The sequence below is a fragment of the Bos mutus genome, chromosome 23 (genome assembly GCF_027580195.1).
Source record: "Bos mutus isolate GX-2022 chromosome 23, NWIPB_WYAK_1.1, whole genome shotgun sequence".
Classification (NCBI taxonomy): domain Eukaryota; kingdom Metazoa; phylum Chordata; class Mammalia; order Artiodactyla; family Bovidae; genus Bos; species Bos mutus.
The window spans coordinates 40,804,206-40,827,884 of NC_091639.1; the positions used below are offsets into that span (position 1 = coordinate 40,804,206).

A 23,679-nucleotide genomic window follows, 5' to 3' on the forward strand; every position below is an offset into this window, starting at 1 on the left:
TGACAAGATTGAGGCTCAGTTCAGAGCCCTGTTTGTGTTCTGTTGTTTTTAATTCGTAGGTGGAACATGGCAGACACCTGGGGTAGAGTTTAAAGACCCGAAATGATCCCAGAGGGGCCCAGTGTTCTCTCTGTGCTTGGTGGACTGCATTAGCAATGCTGCTCAGGCCTCACTCTTGTAGAGGGCATGAGGACGAGACGGTTGGATAGCATCACCGACTCAATGAACATGAGTCTGAGCAAACTCCAGGAGATAGTGAAGGACGGGGAAGCCTGGTGTCCTTGGGGTCGCAAAGAGTCTGACTCCACACTGAACAGCAACAGTAGTACAGTGTTCTTTTTTGTTCCTGTTGGGACACAAAGTCTCTTCCACTCTTTAGGTCTGATCTCACTGGGGTTCATCCAGCATTTCTTTTATAATAATCACCAGATAATTTAAGTAGTCCTCAATCGGAAGGCCTGCCCCACGAGCCTTAACCACCTGAGTTAAATTCTTCAAATTCAGTCCCATTTCTTTCTCTTGTAGCCACACGGGGTCGCTGCTGGTTAAGGAAAAGTAGCAAATTGGGTGTTTTGGAATCCTCCCTTGGCATAGGTACTTTTCAGTAGATGTCAAACATGATGTGGGGTGGCAAATCACTTTTTTGGTAGAAACAGTTTAAGTTCTTGAGGATGTTATTTAAATGAATCCATAGACAAGACAGCTCTAACCTGAATAACCAAATTCCTCTTTTTAAAAAATTTCAAAATTTTTTATACCAGGGTGACTTGGTTAAGTTACTTACAAGTTATTTTGAAAATGTCTTTGTCCTTGGGATCTGGATTTTAAAAAATCTGTTTAGTTACTTTTTATGTCTGATTTCTCTTCGAGCCCTCCCCGTTCCTGAATTTTGCAGCTGTGGCAGTTGCATAGCACTGTGGTACTTTGGACAACAGACCAGTGTTGTCAAAGCAGGTTCTGAGCTCTGATCTGTTAAAAGTTGGGAAGTGTTTCTGTGTATGAATTCCTCAGTCCTTCAATAAACTGCTAGAAGCAGCTCAATCTCCCTCTGAAGATTTTCTTAGTTCTGATTTTGTGTTTGGTGAATTAGCGGCAAGTCTGTTTGCATATTTGACTGTATTTTGCCATCTTGCCTGAAACTAAAGACTTTAAAGAGGCTGATGAAATAGCGAGCTTCCTGTCACCCAAGGTTACATTCAACCTTTGTGTTTGCCTAAACAGAAATGCCATCTGTGGCTTTTTGATAAATTTTACAGTCATCTTTTATCCTTTTTATTTTGAAATATTTCAACTCTGTTGAAAAAATAATGAATGCCCACATTGTTAATATTCTGCCTCATTGTTTTTTTCTCTTATTATACATAGGCATTTTTTCTTGAAGTTATAGGGTCATGACTTTAAATACTTCATGTATCTTCTAAGAACAAAGGCATTCTCCTATGAAACCTTTTTTCTGAGATAATTTTATTTTTCCTTTTTATATTTTTAAACTTTTTTACATATAGAAATCAAACATACACAGAAATACAGAGACTGGAATGATGAACCCCCGTTTAGTCACTGCCCAATTTCAACAATTATCAACTAATGTTAATCTTAGTGCTTTTATATCCCCTCTACATCTTGGAGCCAAATACTTTTTTGTGAACAAATTATGAAGCTTTATTGAAAGATCGTGAGGAGATGATTTACTGTATATGACACTCTTGATACCAAGTAATCATAACTACCATGTATGCCTGTTATATGAGAATGCTGTCAACTAGGTCTGTACTAAGAACAGTGGTTCCCAAATTCTAGTGCTCAGTTCAGTTGAATTGCTTAGTCGTGTCCCAACTCTTTATGACCCCATGGACTTCAGCACGCCAGGCCTCCCTGTCCATCACCAACTGCTGGAGTTTACCCAAACTCACGTCCACTGAGTTGGTGACGCCGTCCAACCATCTCATCCTCTGTCATCCCCTTCTCCTCCTGCTTTCAATCTTTCCCAGCATCAGAGTCTTTTCAAATGAGTCAGCTCTTCGCATCAGGTGACCAAAGTATTGGAGTTTCAGCTTCAACATCAGTCCTTCCAAGGAACACCCAGGACTGATTTCCTTTAGGATGGACTGGTTGGATCTCCTTGCAGTCCGAGGGACTCTCAAGAGTCTTCTCCAACACCACAGTTCAAAAGCATCAATTCTTTAGCGCTCAGCTTTCTTTATAGTCCAACTCTCACATTCATACATGACTACTGGAAAAACCATAGCCTTGACTAGATGGACCTTTGTTGGCAAAATAATGTGCTGTCTAGCATTGGAGAAGGAAATGGCAACCCACTCCAGTGTTCTTGCCTGGAGAATCCCAGGGACAGTGGAGCCTGGTGGGCTGCCATCTTTGGGGTCACACAGAGTCAGACACGACTGAAGCGGCTTAGCAGCAGCAGTAGCAGCAGCAGGTTGGTCATGACTTTTCTTCCAAGGAGTAAGTGTCTTTTAATTTCATGGCTGCAGGCATCATCTGCAGTGATTTCGGAGCCCCTAAAAATAAAGTCAGTCACCGTTTCCACTGTTTCCCCATCTATTTGCCATGAAGAGATGGGGCTGAATGCCATGATCTTAGTTTTCTGAATATTGAGCTTTAAGCCAACTTTTTCACTCTCCTCTTTCACTTTCATCAAGAGGCTCTTTATTTCTTGTTCACTTTCTGCCATAAGGGTGGTGTCATCTGCATATCTGAGGTTATTGATATTTCTCCCGGCAATCTTGATTCCAGCTTGTGCTTCCTCCAGCCCAGCGTTTCTCATCATGTACTCTGCATATAAGTTAAATAAGCAGGGTGACAATATACAGCCTTGATGTACTCCTTCTCCCTATTTGGAACCAGTATGTTGTTCCATGTCCAGTTCTAACTGTTGCTTCCTGACCTGCATACAGATTTCTCAAGAGGCAGGTCAGGTGGTCTGGAATTTCCATCTCTCGAATAATTTTCCACAGTTTATTGTGATCCACACAGTCAAAGGCTTTGGCATAGTCAATAAAGCAGAAATAGATGTTTTTCTGGAACTTTCTTGGTTTTTCGATGATCCAGCGGATGTTGGCAATTTGATCTCTGGTTCCTCTGCCTTTTCTAGAACCAGCTGGAACATCTGGAAGTTCACGGTTCATATATTGCTAAAGCCTGGCTTGGAGAATTTTGAGCATTACTTTGCTAGTGTGTGAGATGAGTGCAATTGTGTGGTAGTTTGAGCATTCTTTGGCATTGCCTTTCTTTGGGATTGGAATAAAAACTGACCTTTTCTAGTCCTCTGGCCACTGCTGAGTGTTCCAAATTTGCTGGCATATTGAGTGCAGCACTTTCACAGCATCATCTTTCAGGATTTGAAATAGCTCAACTGGAATTCCATCACCTCCACTGGCTTTGTTTGTAGTAATGCTTCCTTTTGTGACAAAATTCCTAGCAAGATTTAGTGGAATGAATTAAAGATACTGCAATGAGTTTTTCCTAAACCTAAAGTTGATTCATTTTAAGGACTAATCTTTATTCTGACCCTTCCTGCTTTTTTGGAGGTTAAACTATTTTTCTTTTATGAAATGATGGTTTTGGTGGTGGTAGAGTGGTTTATTTGCTATTTTCATACTGTCCATACTTGACAAAACAAAAAGTTGGCAAGTTATTGTCCCTTGCTCAAAATCATTTTGGAAATTTACTAGTCTGTGAAATCCTAAATTCTAGAAACTACTTTAAGAAGACCAAGTGAAATTGACACAATTCAGTACCTCTGTGTGGAGAATTTAATGTCCATCAAAGACAGGAAGAGGAGAGTGTAGTCATAATACCCTTAGATAAATGTTTATTTTTGCAAATTACTTTTTTGCTGCTTTATTATTTTACTTTGTAAGAGTTTCTTTTTAATTTAATTTTTAAATTTTTTTGGCTATGCTGTGCAAAAGGCATCTTCATTGCCACGTGTGGGCTCTTAGTTGCGGCGTGTGGCATCTGTCCCTGACCAGGGATGGAACCTGGGCTGCCTACTTTGGCAGCATGAAGTCTTAGCCACTTGGACCACCAGGGAAATCCCAGGAGAAAGGTTTTTAATCAGTTTCATTTTCTGTTTTTTATTTTTATAATAAAATAGTTTCTTTGTCCTCCCTTATCCCCACACTGGGCTACTAAGAGAATCTGTCATGCGGCCTTGAGTTCAGAAAACACAATTGGTTGGAATGGTTGGAGGAGTGTGTGTGAGGTCACTAGGACGAGCCTCAGTTTGGAGCCGCTCACAGTGAGTCTCTGAAGAAAATCACAGTTCAGACTTGTGTGAGTTCACTGGTGTCCACTTTACATTCTTTTTTTTCAGTTGAGATATAATTAACATAGAACATTAGTTTCGGGTGTACATCATACCTTCTTTCTGTCACAGGCCTGAGAAATACAGTTAATGACGCTTCCAAGCTAAGCAGCGAGATTGGGATGAATCGTGATTTCCGCATGGAAGAGAAGGTTTTGCCTCCTGGCAGGTACAGGTTCTTCTGATTTTCTCATTTTATTCATCCTCCTATGGGTATTTAGCGCAAATGCCTTCTGACTAGACTTGAAGCATTTTTGTTTAAGAATACAATCAGTGTTTGAATCTAAGCCATAAGAGGTCTCAACAACTTGAACAGAAGAGTAATAAATTATAATTACTAGTACCAGAGGGTCATGAAGCAAATGTTATTTAACCAGGGACTAAACCCAAGCAGTTATTGGGATGTTCACTTTGCGTGCATGCTAAGTCGAGCTTCAGTCATATCTGACTCCTTGTGACCCTGTGGACTGTACTCCACCAGCCTCCTCTGTCCATGGGATTCTCCAGGCAAGAATACTGGAGGGGACTTTTGAAGTGAAGTTGCTTAGTTGTGTGTGACTCTTTGTGATCCCATGGACTATAGCCTACCAGGCTCCTCCATCCGTGGAATTTTCCAACAAGAGTACTGGAAAATTCCAAGAGTGGGTTGTCATTTCCTTCTCCAGGGGATCTTCCCGACCCAGAGATCTAACTCAGGTCTCCCACATTGCAGGCAGACACTTACCCTCTGTGCCACCAGGGGACTTTCAGTTTAGTTCAGTTCAGTCGCTCAGTCGTGTCCGACTCTTTGCTACCCCATGAATCACAGCACGCCGGGCCTCCCTGTCCATCACCAACTCCCGGAGTTCACTCAAACTCAAGTCCATCGAGTCTGTGATGCCATCCAGCCATCTCATCCTCTGTTGTCCCCTTTTCCTCCTGCCCCCAATCTCTCCTAGCATCAGAGTCTTTTCCAATGAGTCAACTCTTCGCATGGGGTGGCCAAAGTACTGGAGTTTCAGCTTTTAGCGTTTTTCCTTCCAAAGAACACTCAGGACTGATCTCCTTTTAGGACCTCAGTTAATACTAAGAGTTGAGGTGCATTTCAGATCTTCTCTGACAGATGTGGAGGAATTAGCCTATAGTAGCTGTCTATTGCTGCATGATAAATTACCCCAAAGCTTAGCAGCTAAAACAGTGTTCTCTCCCAGTTTCTGTGGGTGGGAATCTGGGCGTGGCTTCACTGACACAACCTCTGTCAGGCTGTTGAGGTTGGCCTGAACCACCCTCAGCTCCTTGCCTCCTGGGCTCGTCCATGGAGCAGCTCCCAACATGGCAGCTGCCTTCCCTCACCCAGCACGAGAAAGTGGGTAGGTGGGTGAGAGACGGCACCCACGACAGAAACCAGTCTTTCTGCTACCTAATCTCAGCAGAGATGTCCATGGCCTCTGCTACATTTTGTTTGCTAAAGAGGAACCCTCAAATCCAGGCAACACTTGAGGGTACAGGGTCACACCAGAGTGTGAACACTGGGGATCTAGATCTCTGGAGTCTTTTTTGGATATTGGTTGCCACCACATGACTCCTACTACTCTTATGTGGTCGCAGATTTTAACAGGCAAAGATGAAAAGATTAATTTTTATAATGGTGGTGTTTTCAACTGTCCCCTCACTCCCACCCTGCTTCATAAATCAGCTTAATTTGTGAATCAGGATCAGAATGCTGTTGATAAACAATGCTCCCGCATCCCCATCAAGCCTTATTTTTCATTCTCCTTAGTTATATTGACATTGCAATAAATAAATAAGAACCATTGTAAGTATTAATATGACTTGCTGGTTTATTGGCAGTTCAGTGGGTAAATTCAGTGTCAGATTTTTACATTTTAAAACAGTTCTGATTTCCCACCAGTGGACAGATACACAGTGGCAGCTTGTGATTCTTCAGTTTCCTTAAATGCGTTTGTTATTTGTCAGCTTCAGGAGATGTTCTACACCCCAAGTTGCTGCCCTGGTTTTCATGCTCTGATCTGCTCTCACCAACAAATGGCCTCGCCAAGCACAGCTTCTCTGGGAACAGGTTTTCACCAAAGCCCAGATCTTCTCGCATCTCTCTCACTGCTTAGATGTGTTTGTTGCTGTCAGGAGAGGAGGAAAAAATGAGTAGAGGAGATGAAAGAGGGAGAAACGAAACAGGGAAATAGTACTGTTCAGAGCTGGGTTCTCAAGTAAGGCAGTACAGATGGTTTTTTTTCTTCATTTTCCACCATTTATTCTTGGTATCAAAACTAGTTCAACTCTTCTTACAAAATGAAAGCAAAATACTGGAGACATATATCACATTTTTCTTCCTGTGGCTTTAGCCCATCCCTACCCCACCAAAAGAGACCAGAAAAAAAAACTCAGAACTCAACAGCAAAACCAACTCTACCTGACCACATTCATAAAAAATGACACGGGGATACACTGCAGAACAGAAAGAGGTCGTCTGCTCTGTGTCCGAAGGTTTCTCCATCGTGTCTTGTGCTAGGTGAGCACCCGTCATTGAACATGCCGTGTGTCAAATGCAAACATACGATCAGATGTCATATAGCATACATCTATAACATACAACATACAACATAAAAGCATATGTCAGATCTCAGGAGAGATGGTGAACATAGCAGAAACTGAAACTCTCCCTGCAGTACTTATCTTTAAGCACTGTAAAAGCAGCAACTCTTAAATCACAAGTTCATTTCTTTTCAACCTAGTCAGTCCTTATTTTATTTGGGCTGTGTTCTTTCAAGCAACTGACTAGATTTCCCTTCAACAGAATGTGTTTGGCTCACTTTATCTCTCCAATAAAAATTTCAGGGAAGAAGTGTGCTTTACATGCAAAAGAGTATTCTAAACAAAATCTTCCTAGCTTCAAACCTACCTAAGTGCACAGGCTTCATACAAATGCATTTTTATTAGGCCTCTAGAAAGAGGTCTCCACAACCAACAGCACCCGAAAAAAAGAAAAAGCATATTCAAAATAAAGGCTCTGGCAAACTATTAGAGGAAACACAAAATCACTTTGAAGTGGCCAGTGGCAATAGATATAATGCATAAACCTGAATAAGTGAAGTTTGAAGTCACTCCTTATTCGCAGTTGACTTTACTTTGGTCTAATAGGATGATGTTACCTCAGTTCAGTTCATTGCTCAGTCGTGTCCTACTCTTTGAGACCCCATGTACTGCAGCATGCCAGGTTTCCCTGTCTATCACCAACTCCTGGGATATACTCAAACTCATGTCCATTGAGTTGGTGATACCATCCAACCATCTCATCTGTCATCCCCTTCTCCTCCCATCTTCAGTCTTTCCCAGCATCAGGGTCTTTTCTGATGAGTCAGTTCTTTGCATCAGGTGGCCACAGTATTGGAGTTTCAGCTTCAGCATCAGTCCTTCCAGTGAATATTTAGGACTGATTTCCTTTAGGATGGACTGGTTGGATCTCCTTACAGTCCAAGGGACTCTGAAGAGTTTCAATTCTTCGGCACTCAGCTTTCTTTATAGTCCAATTCTCATGTTCATACATGACTACTGGAAAAACCATAGCTTTGACTAGATGGACCTTTGTTGGCCAAGTAATGTCTCTGCTTTTTAATATTCTGTCTAGGTTGGTCATAACTTTTCTTCCAAGGAGCAAGCGTCTTTTAATTTCATGGCTGCAGTCACCATCTGCAGTGATTTTGGGGCCCCCCAAAATAAAGTCTGTCACTGTTTCCACTGTTTCCCCATCTATTTGCATGAAGTGATGGGACCAGTTGCCATGATCTTAGTTTTCTAAATGTTGAGTTTTAAGCCAACTTTTTCACTCTCCTCTTTCACTCTCATCAAGAGGCTCTTTAGTTCCTCTTCACTTTTGTCATCTGCATATCTGAGGTTATTGATATTTCTCCCAGCAATCTTGATTCCAGCTTGTGCTTTATCCAGTCCAGCATTTGTCATGATGTACTCTGCATATAAGTTAAATGAGCAGGGTGACAATATACAGCTTTGATGTACTCCTTTTCCTATTTGGAACCAGTCTTTTGTTCCATGTCCAGTTCTAACTGTTGCTTCTTGACCTGCACACAGATTTCTCAGGAAGCAGGTCAGGTGGTATGGTATTCCCATCTCTAAGAATTTTCCACAGTTTGTTGTGATCCACACAGTCAAAGGCTTTGGCATAGTCAATAAAGCAAAAGTAGAATGTTACCTACAGTTGTATTAACTGGGAAATCCCTTATTTGGGCCATTCATTCATCAGGCATTTGTTGAGTCATTATGTGACAGGGAAAATTGCTGACTTAGAGGTAACTATAGCTATGACAAATAAGGCACTGTCTTTGCTGTCAAGACACTTGTAGGAGAGATAGTTGAATTAGTGACTGCTAAGTTAACTTAGAGCTGTGTATAGAGTTTAATTAAAGTTCTCGGCTGCCTAAGAAACAGGTTTGCCTATGATGACTTGAGTCTTAGAGGTGGTCTGGGTGGGAAGGGATGCTCCTGGCAGAGGACACGGGTTGGAGGCACAGTGGTGTGAACTGAATAAGTGTCTTGGTGTGGTTGAGCATGAAGTGTTATGAAGTAGGAGGAGAGAAGTTAGACAGGGAGGCAGAGCAGTATCAGGAGGGTCATATGAGCTGTTTGTGCTGCTGATGCCAAGAAGCCCCTAATGGACTCTGAACATGACTTCATAATCAGGATTGCATCTTAGAAAAGTCATTGAATTTAGAATGAATTTGTGGGGAACAGATTAAAAGGGGCAAGACTGAAGGGAGAGGGACCAGTTAATGGCCCTTTGTAGTAGTCTAGGTAAGAGATAATGGTAGGAGCAGATGATTTTAGAGACATTTCAAAAACAATTTATGAAACTTGGAAGATGGAGTGGATGAATGGGATGAGGAGAAAAGCTTTACAACCAATTCTAGTGCGCAATCGACTGTTAGATTATAGTTGGTTACCGTTGCTGATTGAGATTGCAGTGTTGGGAGAGGAATTTTGATTTTTGTTTAACTCATCTTTGTATTGTTTCTTTTTTGTTTTACAAGGAGCATCCATTACTAAGAGGGGATGTTCGATTCCAGAAAACCAATCACTATTGGCAATAACTAGGTGCAGCCTCAGAATTTTCAAGTGGTTCTTTTTCTTCTTATTAGCCTAAGTGTATTGGTCAGAGAAGTCATTTAAATAAGCATTCATAGGAAAGTGAATTCCTTTAAAAAAGTAATAGACAATTTTTAGCATAGTTTAATTTTATTGAAAATAGCTCTCACATTCCCTCCTTTCTCCTACATACAGTTTCCTCTGTTTACATCTTGTATTAGTGTGGTTTATTTGTTATAATTTATGATCCAGTATTAATACATTATTATTAACTCAAGTTTACAGGGGTATTCACTTTCTGTGACGTATATTCTATGGGTTTTGGAAAATGTATAATGACATTTATTCACCATTTCTGTATTCATCATTTCCATATCATACAGAGTAATTTCACTGCCCTAAAATTCCCTATGTTCTATCTATTCATCCTTCCCTCCCTCCCCCTGAAACTTTTGCAAACACTGATCTTTTCACAATCTCTGTAGGTTTTCTGAATTTCATACAGTTGGAGTCATACAGTATGTAGCCTTTTCAGATTGTATTCTTTAAAAAAAAAAAAAAAGACAGATTGTATTGTTTCAACTAGCAATATACATTTAAAGAACTTCCCTGGTGGCCCAGCTGTTAAGGCTCTGTGCTTCCAGTGCAGGGGGCATGGGTTTGATCCTTGATTGGGGAACTAAGATCCTACATGGTATGGCCAAAAAAAAAAAATTTAAGTTTCCTCCATGTCTTTTGAGGGCTTGATAGTGCATTTCTTTTTAGTGTTGAATAATATTCTATTGGCTTCCCTGGTGGAAGAATCCTCCTGCCTATGCAGGAGATGCGGGTTTGATCCCTGGGTCAGGAAAATCCCCTGGAGAAGGAAATGGCAACCCACTCCAGTATTCTTGCCTGGGAAAGCCCATAGACAGAGGAGCATGGCAGGCTACAGTCCATGGGGCCACAAGAGAGTCAGACTCTACTTAGCAACTAAATAAAAACAAATACTCCATTGTCTGGATATGCCACAGTTTATTTATCCATCACGTACAGAATGACATCTTGGTTGCTTCCAAGCTTTGGCAAAAAAATAAAGCTACTATAAATGTCCACGTTTAGGTTTTTGTGTGGATATAAGCTTTCAACTCCTTTGAGTAGGTCCCAGGGAGCACAGTGGTTGGACTGTATGAAAGAGAATGTTTCGTTTTGTAAGAAACTGTGGAACCATCCTCCAGAGTGATGGTCTTCCACTCTGCACTCCTACGAGCAGTGAGTGAGGGTTCCTGTTGCTCCCTGCCCTGGTCAGCATTTGGTGTTGTCGGTGTTCTGGATTTTGGCCATTCTAATAGGTGTGCAGTGGTATCTCATTGTTACTTTAATATACAATTCCCTAATGGTGACTTCAGCCATGAAATTAGAAGATGATTACTTCTTGGCAGGAAAGCTATGACAAACCTAGACAGTGTATTAAAAAGCAAAGACATCATTTGCCTACAAAGGTTTGTATAGTCAAGGTTTTGGTCCTTCCAGTAGTCATGTATGGATGTGAGAGTTGGACCATAAAGAAGGCAGAGCATTGAAGAATTGACTCATTTGAAGTGAGGGACTGGAGAAGACTCTTGAGAGTCCCTTGGACAGTAAGGAGATCAAACCAGTCAATCCTAAAGGAAATCAGCCCTGAATACTCATTGGAAGGACTTGATGCTGAAGCTCCAATACTTTGGCCACCTGATGTGAAGAGCCGACTCACTAGAAGAGACCCTGATGCTGGGAAAAACCAAAGGCAGAATGAGAAGAAGGTGACAGAAGATGAGATGATCGAATGGTATCACTGATTCAATGGACATGAACTTGGGCAAACTCTGAGAGATGGTGAGGGACAGGGAGGCCTGGCGTGCTGCAGTCCATGGGGTCTCAATCAGACACAACTTGGGGACCGAACAACAGCAATGAGACACGAGGTGCAGCATGTGCTTGTTTGCCATCTCTATATATACTTTGGCGAGGTGTCTGTTCAGACCTTTTCCCGTTTTAAAATTGGGTTGTTCTGTAATGACCTACATGGGAAAAGAATTTTTAAAAAGAGTGGATATATGTAAATGTATAACTGACTCACTGCTGTAAAAAAGAAACTAACACAATGTTATAAACCGCCTATACTCCAGTAGATTAACTTGAAAAAAATAAAATTGGGTTATTTTCTTATTCTTGAATTTTAAGAGTTCTTTGTATGTTTTGGATACTAGTTCTTTATCAGATATGTGCTTTGCAAAGATTGGAGCTTGTCTTTTCCTTCTCTTAACAGTGACTTTCACAGAGCAGTTTTTAATTTTAAAGAAGTCCAATTTACCAGTTTTTTTCTTCCATGGATCTTGTTTTTGGTATATCTAAAAGGTCATTGCCAAACCCAAGGTCACATAGATTTCTTCTGTTCTAGAAGTTTTAGAGTTTGTTTTTTGCATTGAGGTCTACGCTCTTATTTGTGGAAGGTAGTGATTAAAAGTCTGTGTCTAGGTTCATTTTCTCCCATGTGGATGTCCAGTTGTTCTAGCACTGTTTGTTGAAAAGATTATCCTTTTTAACTGAATTGCCTTTGCTGCTGCTCTTTTCTGGAAGGGGAAAAAAGACCAATATTCTGGCTTCCATGACTGGTTACATGGTAGTGCCATTGAGATTAGGAATACAGGAGGAACAGGTTTGTATGGGAAAGATAGTGAATTCAGTTTTAGATGTGCTGATTTGGAAGTATCTGTAGATAGTTCAGTTCAGTTCAGTCGCTCAGTCGTGTCCAACTCTCTTCGACCCCATGAACCACAGCATGCCAGGCCTCCCTGTCCGTCACCAACTCCCGGAGTTTACCCAAACTCATGTCCATCGAGTCGGTGATGCCATCCAGCCATCTCATCCTCTGCCGTTCCCTTCTCCTCCTGCCCCCAATCCCTCCCAGCATCAGAGCCCTTTCCAATGAGTCAACTCTTCGCATGAGGTGGCCAAAGTACTGGAGTTTCAGCTTCAGCATCAGTCCTTCCAATGAACGCCCAGGGTTGGATCTCCTTGCAGTCCAAGGGACTCTCAAGAGTTCTCCAACACCACAGTTCAAAACCATCAATTCTTCGGTGCTCAGCTTTCTTCACAGTCCAACTCTCACATCCATACATGACCACTGGAAAAACCATAGCCTTGACTACACGGACCTTTGTTGGCAAGAGTAATGTCTCTGCTTTTTAAAATGCTGTCTAGGTTGGTCATAACTTTCCTTCCAAGGAGTAAGCGTCTTTTAATTTCATGGCTGCAATCACAATCTGCAGTGATTTTGGAACCCCCCAAAATAAAGTCTGACACTGTTTCCACTGCTTCCCCATCTATTTCCCATGAAGTGATGGGACTAGATGCCATGATCTTAGTCTTCTGAATGTTGAGCTTTAAGCCAACTTTTTCACTCTCCTCTTTCACTCTCATCAAGAGGCTTTTTAGTTCCTCTTCACTTTCTGCCATAAGGGTGGTGTCATCTGCATATCTGAGGTTATTGATATTTCTCCCGGCAATAGATAGATGTTGTCAAAGAAGGAAAATCCTTTTCTAGATTTAAGTCTATAAGAAAATGAAAGATCACTTAGTTCTTTGCTGTATGTGTACGTAAAGGGAAACTAAGTCACATCTTTTCTGCACTAAATGCAGAATCAGTGTTAACGTTCAGCCTGACCTCTGTTCAGGGTTCTTCTTACTGCAGAGAGTGGCTGCACCAGACCGTGAGGAGCCCTTCTGAGAGGTTGTGCCGGTGCCCTTAGTATCCAAGTCTAAAACCCCAGCTAGTTCAGCTCTGCTGCCCTCCATACTTACCTTCCCTTGTCTGTATACTCTTTTTTTAAATCAAATATCGTTTGGGTCTTAGTAGATAGTGACCTTATGGCAGTTTTTGAGTGGAGAAAATAATTTTCTTCATTTAACCCTCTTACAGTCTGGAAGGCAGGATCAGAGAGACCATGCACGATGCCTTTTGGGATCATCTGAAAGAGCGACTATCAGCTACTCCGCCAGACTTCAGCTGTGCTCTTGAACTTCTAAAGGAAATTAAAGAGGTGAGTGACAAACCTTACCTTTGCAGATATAAAGTTTCTGGACAGCTCCTGCTCACTGGAATGTCAGTGGCCAGCAAATCCCAACTGAACATGGTCCATGAATCAGTCAGAGTCTATGATCAATAGACAGAAATCACTCAGTAATTTCAACAAAGAAGTTTTAATATAAAAATTATTATAACAGGGAATTGGAGAAATGAAGGCTTTGGGCTAGTAAGAAGCAGAGAAAACTCTGCTGGAATATAAGATAAAGGAGAGTCCTGTTTCAGCCCTAGGGTAGGGGGAACACCCAAGGACTCAGTTACTCATTTGAGGGCACGGCTGTGCCAGGGGAGCTCTCTGGCCTGTGTGTGCTGTTGACCACCATGCATGGCAGGAGCTGGTTGCCAGAGTAGTCGCCTGTGCCCCAGGAGCCTAGCCCTGGAGAAGCAGCCGCTTGCTCTGCAGGAGTCCAGTACTCGAGAAACCTCTCAGCTGCGGGAGCCAGCTGCCTGTAGAGCCACATGGACTACAGGAGCCTGCTGTGAGAGCTTCCAGAACCAGGAAAACTAATTAATAGTACCTTCTGACACTTACCCAGTGTTCACAGCAGCACTGTTTACAGGAGCCAAAACATGCAAACAACCTACATGTCCATCAGCAGAGGAATGGGTAAAGGAGATGGGGAGTACATATACATAGTGAAATATTATTCAGCCATAAAAAGAATGAAATAATGCTATTTGCCACAACATAGGGGGACCTAGAGGTTATCATACTAAGCGAAGTAAGTCAGAAAGACAAATATGATATCACGTATATGTGGAATCTAAAATATGCTACCAATGAATTTATTCAACAGACAAACTTACAATTACTAAAGGGGAAAGGCTGCTGCTGCTAAGTCACTTCAGTCGTGTCTGACTCTGTGCGACCCCATAAACGGCAGCCCACCAGGCCCCACCGTCCCTGCGATTCTCCAGGCAAGAACAGTGGAGTGTGTTGCCATTTCCTTCTCCAGTGCAGGAAAGTGAAAAGTGAAAGTGAAGTCGCTCAGTCATGTCCGACTCTTAGCGACCCCATGGACTGCAGCCTACCAGGCTCCTCCGTCCATGGGATTTTCCAGGCAAGAGTACTGGAGTGGGGTGCCATTGCCTTCTCCAAGGGGAAAGGGGAAGGGGATAAATTAGGAGTTTGGGATTAGCAGATACAAACTGCTCTGTATAAAACAGATAACAAGGTCCTATTGTATTGCACATGAACTATATTCAATATCCTGTTATAAATCATGTGTATGCTTGTGTGCTAAGTCACTTCAGTCGTGTCCAACTCTTTGCAACCCCATGGACTGTAGCCCGCCAGGCTCCTCTGGCCATGGGATTTCCCAGGCAAGAGTACTGGAGTGGGATGCCGTGCCTTCCTCCAGGGGATCTTCCTGACCCAGGGATCGAACCCATGTGTCTTACATCTCTTGCATTGGCAGGCAGGTTCTTTACCACTAGCACCATCTGGGAAGCCCAAATAATGGAGAAGAATATGAAAAAGAATTTTATTATATGTGTATCTGTAGTCTGAATCACTTTGCTGTACAATGAGAATTAACACAATATTGTAACACAACATTGTAAATCCAGAAAAAAAAAGTGCAGTTTACAGATGAAACACAATTGTTCCATCTGGTAAAGGAAAAATATTTAAAGGACTTCATTTTCTCAGAGCAGAGAAGGGAAGGGTGGATTTGGAGAGGATTTGAGTGGCAATAAATTGATAAATGTCACATTCCATTCCTTTGGTTACTCAGCTTCCATATATACCCTTCTGCTAAGTTGCTTCAGTTGTGTCCGACTCTGCGCAACCCCACAGACAGCAGCCCACCAGGCTCCCGCATCCCTGGGATTCTCCAGGCAAGAACACTGGAGTGGGTTGCCATTTCCTCCTTCAATGCATGAAAGTGAAAAGTGAAAGTGAAGTCACTCAGTTGTGTCCGACTCTTAGTGACCCCATGGACTGCAGCCTACCAGGCTCCTCCATCCATGGGATTTTCCAGACAAGAGTGCTGGAGTGGGGTGCCATTGCCTTCTCCATACCCTTCTACTCACATTCAAATTCCTGAAAACAATTCTGTTTTTACCTAATAAGACATAGCTATCCAGGGAGTTCCCTGGTGGTCCAGTGGTTAGGACTTCTCATTTTCACTGCCAAGGGCCCAGGTTCAATTTCTGATTGGGTAACTAAGATTCCACAAGTTGCGAGGCACGGCCAAAAAAAGAGACAAAAGACATAGCTGTGTCTCTTACAAGTTCTTATCTTTTTCCCCAAGTGAAGAAACTTACAGTCCCAATGGTTGTTATATCTATTGCTGTAGATATCTTCAGTCACTGTCCCACTGAATATTCTGTTCAGTTCAGTCGCTCAGTCATGTCCAGCTGTTTGTGATCCCATGGACTGAAGTACGCCAGGCCTCCCTGTCCAACACCAACTCCCGGAGCTTGCTCAAACTCATGTCTATCGAGTAGGTGATGCCATCCAACCATCTCATCCTCTGTTGTCCCCTTCTCCTCCTGCTTTCAATCTTTCCCAACATCAGGGTCTTTTCAAATGAGTCAGTTCTTCACATCAGGTGGCCACAGTATTGGAGCTTCAGCATCAGTTCTTCCAATGAATGTTCAGGACTGATTTCCTTTAGGATGGACTGGTTGGATCTCCTTGCAGTCCAAGGGACTCTCAAGAGTCTTCTCCAACACCACAGTTCAAAAGCATCAATTCTTTAGCACTCAGCCTTCTTTATGGTCCAGCTCTCACATCCATACATGACCACTGGAAAAACCATAGCTTTGACTAGATGGACCTTTGTTGGCAGAGTAGTGTCCCTGCTTTTTAATATGTCTAGGTTGGTCATAGTTTATCTTCCAAGGAGCAAGCGCCTTTTAATTTCATGGCTGCAGTCACCATCTGCAGTGATTTTGGAGCCCAAGAAAATAAAGTCTGTCACTGTTTCCATTGTTTCCCCATCTCTTTGCCATGAAGTGATGGGATAAAGTGACGGGACCGGATGCTGTGATCTTCGTTTTTTAAATGTTGAGTTTTAAGCCAGCTTTTCACTCTCCTCTGTCACTTGCATCAAGAGGCTCTTCAGTTCCTCTTTGCTTTCTGCCATAAGGGTGGTGTCATCTGCATATCTGAGGTTGATATTTCTCCCAGCAATCTTGATTCCAGCTTGTGCTTCATCCAGCCTGGCATTTCTCATAACGTACTCTGCATATACAGTGAAATAAGCAGGATGACGATATACAGCCTTGACGTACTCCTTTCCCAATTTGGAACCAGTCCGTTGTTCCATGTCTGGTTCTAACTGTTGCTTCTTGACCTGCATACAGATTTCTCAGGAGGCAGGTCAGGTGTCTGGTATTCCCATCTCTAAGAATTTTGTGCAGTTTGTTGTGATCCACACACTCAAAGGCTTTACTTTAGTCAATAAAGCAGAAGTAGATGTTTTTCTGGAACTCTCTTGCTTTTTCGATGATCCAGTGGCTGTTGGCAGTTTGATCTCTGGTTCCTCTGCCTTTTCTAAATCCAGCTTAAACATCTGGAAGTTCTCGGTTCATGTACTGTTGAAGCCTCGCTTGGAGAATTTTGAGCATTACTTTGCTAGCGAGTGAGATGAGTGCAATTGTGCAGTAGTTGGAACATTTTTTGGCATTGCCTTTCTTTGGGATTGTAGTGAAGGCTGACCTTTTCCAGTCCTGTGGCCACTGCTGAGTTTTCCAAATTTGCTGACATATTGAGTTATTTTGGCATATTGTTATGCTGGCATATTGAGAATATTGTTACCTGTAGGCTAAACTGTAAAATTTAACTTCCAACAACCTATGTATAAAATAATAATGAGGTTCCTTAAAAAACTAAAACAGAGCTACCGTATGATCCAGCAATCCCACTCCTGGGCATGTATCCAGAGAAAAGTGAAAATGAAGTCGCTCAGTCGTGTCCGACTCTGTGCAACCCCATAGACAGCAGCCCACCAGGCTCCCCCATCCCTGGGATTCTCCAAGCAAGAACACTGGAGTGGGTTGCCATTTCCTTCTCCAAATCCAGAGAAAACCATAATTCAAAAGATACATGTGCCCCAGTATTCATTGCAGCACTGCTTACTGTAGCTAAGACATGGAAGCACCCTAAATGTCCTTAGACAGATGAATGGATAGAGAAGATATGGTACATATGCACAATGGGATATTACTCAGCCATAAAAAGAATGAAGTGATGCCATTTGCAGCAATATATACACACTACGGTGTGTATAATCTGGGCGTTCCCTGGTGGTCCAGAGGCTGACACCATGCTCCCAATGCAGGAGACCTGGGTTCGATTCCTGATCAGGGAACTAGGTCCCACATGCTGCATGCAGGCGGAGCTCCTCTGAGAAAGGAGGCTTGGCATATGCAAAGGCAGGATCGAGCCTCAGCATGCAACTAAGACCTGGCACAGAAAAATAAATAAATTAATAAATGTGAAAAAGTAGATAATCTAGTAAGGACTTACTGTAAAGCACAATAGACTCCTTGATATTCTGTAATAACCTATATGGGAAAAGAGTCTGAAAAAGATAACTGAAATCACTTTGCTGTACCCCTGAAACTAGCATGACATTGTAAATCAATTATACTCCAATATGAAATAAAAATTAAAAACAGTCATGGGAGAGAGAAGAAAATGGTTAGCATATACAAATAAACCCATGCTTATAAGAAGCAGAGAGAAAATGTATGGTCTTTGTTTCTGTAATGGTCACAGGGCTGTGTTTGGTATCTGTGGTTTCATTTTATGATTCATGCCATATTTTCCTTGTCTTCCGGTGTTGGGGTTTTTTATCTGACAGAGTGACCCAAACCTTCATTGCCAAAGAGTCTGAGTGCTCAGGCATTTTTCTTTTGCTGTTTGTATGCTGTGGTTTCCCCTTGACCTTTATTATTGGGTATGGAAATACCAAGAAGTACCTCAGAATCTTCCAGATTCCAGACACAGTCCTTCTTGCCCCCAGTGTGCAGCAGCAGCCCAGCTTTCTCTTGGTGCTCAGGGTCAGGTATTCTAGTCCAGAGAGGAACTCCTTTTTTGCCTTGTTGGCTCAGTGATGTTGTTGTTCAGTTGCTAAGTTGTGTCCAACTCTTTGCGACCCCATGGACTGTAGCACACCAGGCTCCTCTGTCCTTCACTGTCTCCTGGAATTTGTTCAAATTCATGTCCATTGAGTTGGTGATGCTATCTAGCCATCTCATCCTCTGCCGCCCTTTCTCCTTTTGTCTTCAGTCTTTGCCAGCATCAGAGTCTTTTCCAATGAGTCAGCTCTTTGCATCAGGTGGCCAAAGCATTGGAGCTTCCGCATCAGTCCTTCCAATGAATATTCAGGGTTGATTTCCTTTAGGATTGACTGGTTTGATCTCCTTGCAGTCCAAGGGACTCTCAAGAGTCTTCTCTAACACCACAGTTGGAAAGCATCAATTCTTCAGTGCTCAGCCTTCTTTATAGTCCAACTCTCACATCCATACATGACCACAGGAAAAACCATAGCCTTGACTAGATGGACCTTTGTCAGCAAAGTGATGTCTCTGCTTTCTAATACACTGTCTAGGGGGCTGTCTTACCTTCTAATTCTGTGGAACCAGTGCAAGCATTCCTCCCAAATCAGCAGGGCCCGAAGTTGGCAGGATGGGAAACAAAAGTTCTGCAAGTGGGTTTTTAGATTTAATAGAGAGAGCAGCCAGCCCTACTTCCACCCCTGATTCTGGGACCAAGTCTTCTCTCTTTAGGGAACAGCACTGCATAATAGTTTTGATTCAAAGCATATATTGCATCTTGCAAGACAGAACTTCTTCAGTTCAGGATATTATTTCTCAGCTAATGCTATAACTGAGTCTTCAATAAGCCATTCCACTTTTCAGTTAAGATCAGTCAACTTTCTGTGAGGGGGCATGTGGGTATGAACCCATTGCTGTACTTTCTTGGCTGTAAAATGAGTTCCTTGATCAGATGCAATGCTGTGGGGCATGCCAGAACCCAGACAGTGGATAAGGCCTTCTGTGAGATTCTGTGAGTACATGGGTTTTGGTGCCTAACAGAGGTAGAGAAGACAGCTTTATATTCAGAATGTGTTTGTTCCATTGAAGGTGAGTCTTTGCCCCCTCAGTGAAGGAAGAGGTCCAGAAAGGTCCTAAACAAATCGTCTGCTACCAGATGGCTGGCTGATCCTCCCTGGGGGAGCAGTGCCACATTACAGACTTAGTTGTTTGTGTTTTGGGGGATTTTTTTTTATTATGGTAAGCATAAACTTTTTGCCATTTTAATAATGTTAACGGTTACAATAATGTTAAGGGTTACAATTCAGTGGCATTTACAGTGTTATGCACCCATCACCATTATCCATTTCCAAAATGTTTTCATCTTCGCAAACAAAATTAAACAGTAACTCCTCATATACCTCTTCCTCAGTGCCTGGTAGCTTCTGTTTTATCTTCGGTCTCTGTGAATTTGACTGCTGTAAGTACCTCACATAAGTGGATCATACAACATTTGTCCTTATGCATATGGCAAATTTTACTTAGCATAATGTTTTCAAGGTTGGTCCTCATTGTAGCATGGATCAGAGCGTCATCTCTTTCTGTGGCTGAAAATACTCCATTGTATGGATAATCCTACATCTTGTTAATCCATGCATCTGCTGTTGGGCGTTGGTGTTGTTTTCCCATTTTTGCTGTTGTGAATAGTGCTGCTGGGGGGACATTTGTGTCCAAGGCTTTGTTTGGGCATCTCTTTTCCCGTCTTTGGGATATACGCCCAGGAGTGGAACTGCAGCATCATGTGATGATATTTAATTTACTGAGAAACCACTGGAGCGTTTTCCACGGTGTCTTAGCATTTACATTCCCACCAGAAATGTGCCTATTTCTCAACATTTTCACTGACTTTTCAGCATGTATTTTTCCTTTTTTAAAAACATTAGACATCTTCCCCTGGTGCAGCCACGTCTGACGCGGAGTCTTGTTGTGGTTTTGACTTGCATTTCCCTTGTGGCCCGTGGTGATGAGTATCTCCCTGTGCTTGGCGCTGTCTTCTGCATTGTCTTTGGAGAAATGTTTACTCAAGTCCTTTGCCCATTTTAAAATTGAGTTGTCTTTTTGTTGTTGAGTTGTAAAAGTTCCTTAAACATTCTGCATCCTTGACCCTTGTTAGATAAATGATTTGCAGATATCTTCTTCAGTTCTGTGGGTAGCTCCCCCCCTACTTTGCTTGATGTGTCCCTTGATGCACAAATGTTTTAATTTTAACGAAGCCCAATTCATCTAGTCTGTGATAACTTCTGTTTTTGGTGTCATATCTTGTGAAATCCAAAATTGTGAAGATTTGCTCCTGTTTTCTTCTGAGAATTTCAGAACTTAAGCTCTTATGTTTAGGTCTTCTACCCAATTTGAGTTATATTTTATTTGGTGTAGGTATGGTTCAACTTAACTTTTCTGCATGTGGATATCCAGTTTTCCCCAATACCATTTGTTGAAAAGACTGTCCTTTCCCCATTGAATGGCCTCGGCATTGTTTTCAAAAACCATGTGACCATACGTCCAGGTTTTATTTCTGGGCTCTGTATTCTAGCGTGCTTTGTGTGTCTCCTTACGCCAGTATATAGGTGTCTTATGGGCCACTTTCATCTGATGATAGGTGGCTGTGTGCATGTCCAGTCTGGTGCCTAGGTCGGTCAGACAACGCCTGACGGGACGCTCAGGCCACATCTTACCCATTGTCCGTGTTAAGGTGTTTGCTTTCTCCCAAGGGTCAAGAGCAAGCCAGAATGATTTCTCCAAAGGCAAATAGTTATCCCCAGAAGAGGGCATAGGTTTGCTCCCAAATCCTAGAAGTCTGTGCTGTGCTGCTCCTGTCGGTACTTGCTCAGAGGGTGTGTACAGCATCCACAACTCGCCAGGGACACTTCAGGTATCATCAAGTCTCCTGGCTCGGGCTGGGCTTGCTGCAGAGCCTAAGTTTTGCTTGGTTCCTCTTGAAACTGGCAGCCTTGTGAGTGACTCTAAATGAATGTCACAGTAGCAGTCTCAAATGTGGTGTATGTTACCTTGAAAATCTACAAAGATGGACAAGTGTTTTGCCTTTTTTCATGATGGGTTGTTTGATGTGCAGCAGCTTATCTTTCATCTTGGAGTGGATGGCTTGACAGGCTCAGATCACTGAAACTCTTAAATCACTTCCCTGAGGTCATGGGCTGCCCATTCTTACAGGGATTATCTGCCAGGCTCTAGTTTGCATGTTTTTTTGAGACATTTTAAGTACTTGCTACTTTCTGCTCATCAGGTCCACTGGACGTGTGGCCATTTGAGTTCAAACCTCACTCACTGTGCAGATTTTGTATCAGTCAGGGTCCAGTCAGGCAGAAGAAACTACAGGGTGATTTGAACAAGGAAACGCTGCTGTGCTGTGGGAACTTGCTGGCAAGAGCACCCTGGAGCCTGGAAAGAGCCTCTTCCTCTTGCTGTGTCTCTTTAGCACCCTCTGCCGGCAGAACATAACACTGTGCCAGCCCGCAGAGGAAAACGAAAGGGCCCAGCGCATTTTCCCAGAGTAGGCACTGACGGGCCGATTCGGAACTGAGGCTCTGGATGCATAATTGGCATAGTTTATCATTTAAATGGACAGTGCGGAGCAGGTTTTACTTGTTCAAGATGAAGCTAAATAGTTGGGACCTTGCTGTGACGATACAGTATTCCATTCAATTATTAATAACTAACACTATTCCTCACCATCACCAATATCTGTATATTACCGAGGCACAGATGCGAATAAGACAGTCTCTGTCCACAGGGAACTTATATATTTTTCTGTTAATAAGTTATTTTCAAGGGACTTTTAACAGTTCCTTTGCCTATTTCATTCTTTGAAGTAAAATTTAAACCTCAAAAATGCTTGCTTTGGTAAATTAAGAGTACCTCCTCAGATTTCCCTGGTGGCGCAGTGGATAGGAGTCCGCCCGCCAGTGCAGGGGACACAGGTTCAATCCCTGGTCCAGAAAGATCCCACATGGTGCAGAGCAGCTAAGCCCGTGTGCGGCAACAGAGCCCACGCTCTGCAGCCCGTGTGCTGCAACTACTGGAGCCTGTGCACCTAGCGCCTGTGCTCTGCAGCAGAAGCCACCGCAGCGGGGAGTAGCTGCCGCTTCATGCAACCAGAGAAAGCCTATGCAAAAGCAACAAAGACTCGGTGCAGCCAAAAATAAGTAAATAAAATAAAAATTTAAGAAGATTTTTAAAGAGTACTTTAGCACCATGTGATGCTGTATGTTTTATATCTATGTACCTTGCATTTCTTTTTTACGATACCCCTTGATTTTACTTATCTCTTTATCTCAATCTGTGTAGAAAATGATATACTTACTGCTGCTATCATTGATCCCCTAAACCCTTGAACTTTCACTGGTCCCTAAACAAAGATAAATAATATTCTTTAAGAAATTGACGGGCCTCACTTCTTTTTTTAAAAAAAATTTTTTTGGATTATAGTTGATTTATAATATTGTGTTAATTTCTGCTGTACAACAAAATATTCAGTTATACATATAACCACTCTTTTTTAGATTATTTTTCCATATAGGTCATAGAGTATTGAGAAGAGTTCCCTGTGCTATAAAGTAGGTCCTTATTAGTTACTATTTTATATATAATAGTGCATATTGTCTTTTCCAGTCTCCCAATTTATACCTTTCCTCTCCCCCACTGCTTTCCACCCTGGTAACCATGAGTTTGTTTTCTACGTCTGTGGCTCTATTTCTGTTTTGTAAATAAATTCATTTGTACCATTGTTTTAGATTCCATATGTCATTTCAGTTCAGTCACTCAGTCATGTCCGACTCTCTGCGACCCCATAGACTGCAGCACACCAGGCCTCCCTGTCCATCACCAACTCCCAGAGTTTACTCAAACTTGTGTTCATGGAGTCAGTGATGCCATCCAACCATCTCATCCTCTGTCGTCCCCTTCTCCTCCCACCTTCAGTCTTTCCCAGCATCAGGATCTTTTTTAATGAGTCAGTTCTTTGCAACAGGTGGCCAAAATATTGGAGTTTAAGCTTCAGCATCAGTCCTTCCAGTGAATATTCAGGACTGATTTCCTTTAGGATGGACTGGTTGGATCTCCTTGCAGTCCAAGGGACTCTCAAGAG

At 42.4% G+C, this 23,679-nt stretch overlaps 1 protein-coding gene across 2 annotated transcripts in view; it reads left to right on the forward strand.

The window, feature by feature from the left end:
* The window catches only part of TCP11 (t-complex 11), a 32,599-nt gene that overhangs the window by 1,286 nt on the left and 7,634 nt on the right, over nucleotides 1-23,679 (forward strand). Inside the window, exons 1-3 of one of the 2 annotated variants that reach the window (XM_070361285.1) lie at nucleotides 4,189-4,296; nucleotides 4,400-4,496; nucleotides 13,365-13,485. In XM_070361285.1, coding sequence (XP_070217386.1) covers nucleotides 4,450-4,496; nucleotides 13,365-13,485 — 168 coding nt within the window. In that variant the 5' untranslated portion in view covers nucleotides 4,189-4,296; nucleotides 4,400-4,449. Of the gene's footprint in view, nucleotides 1-4,188; nucleotides 4,297-4,364; nucleotides 4,497-13,364; nucleotides 13,486-23,679 lie in introns of those variants that run through there. The other variant, XM_005903655.3, reaches the window with a different exon arrangement.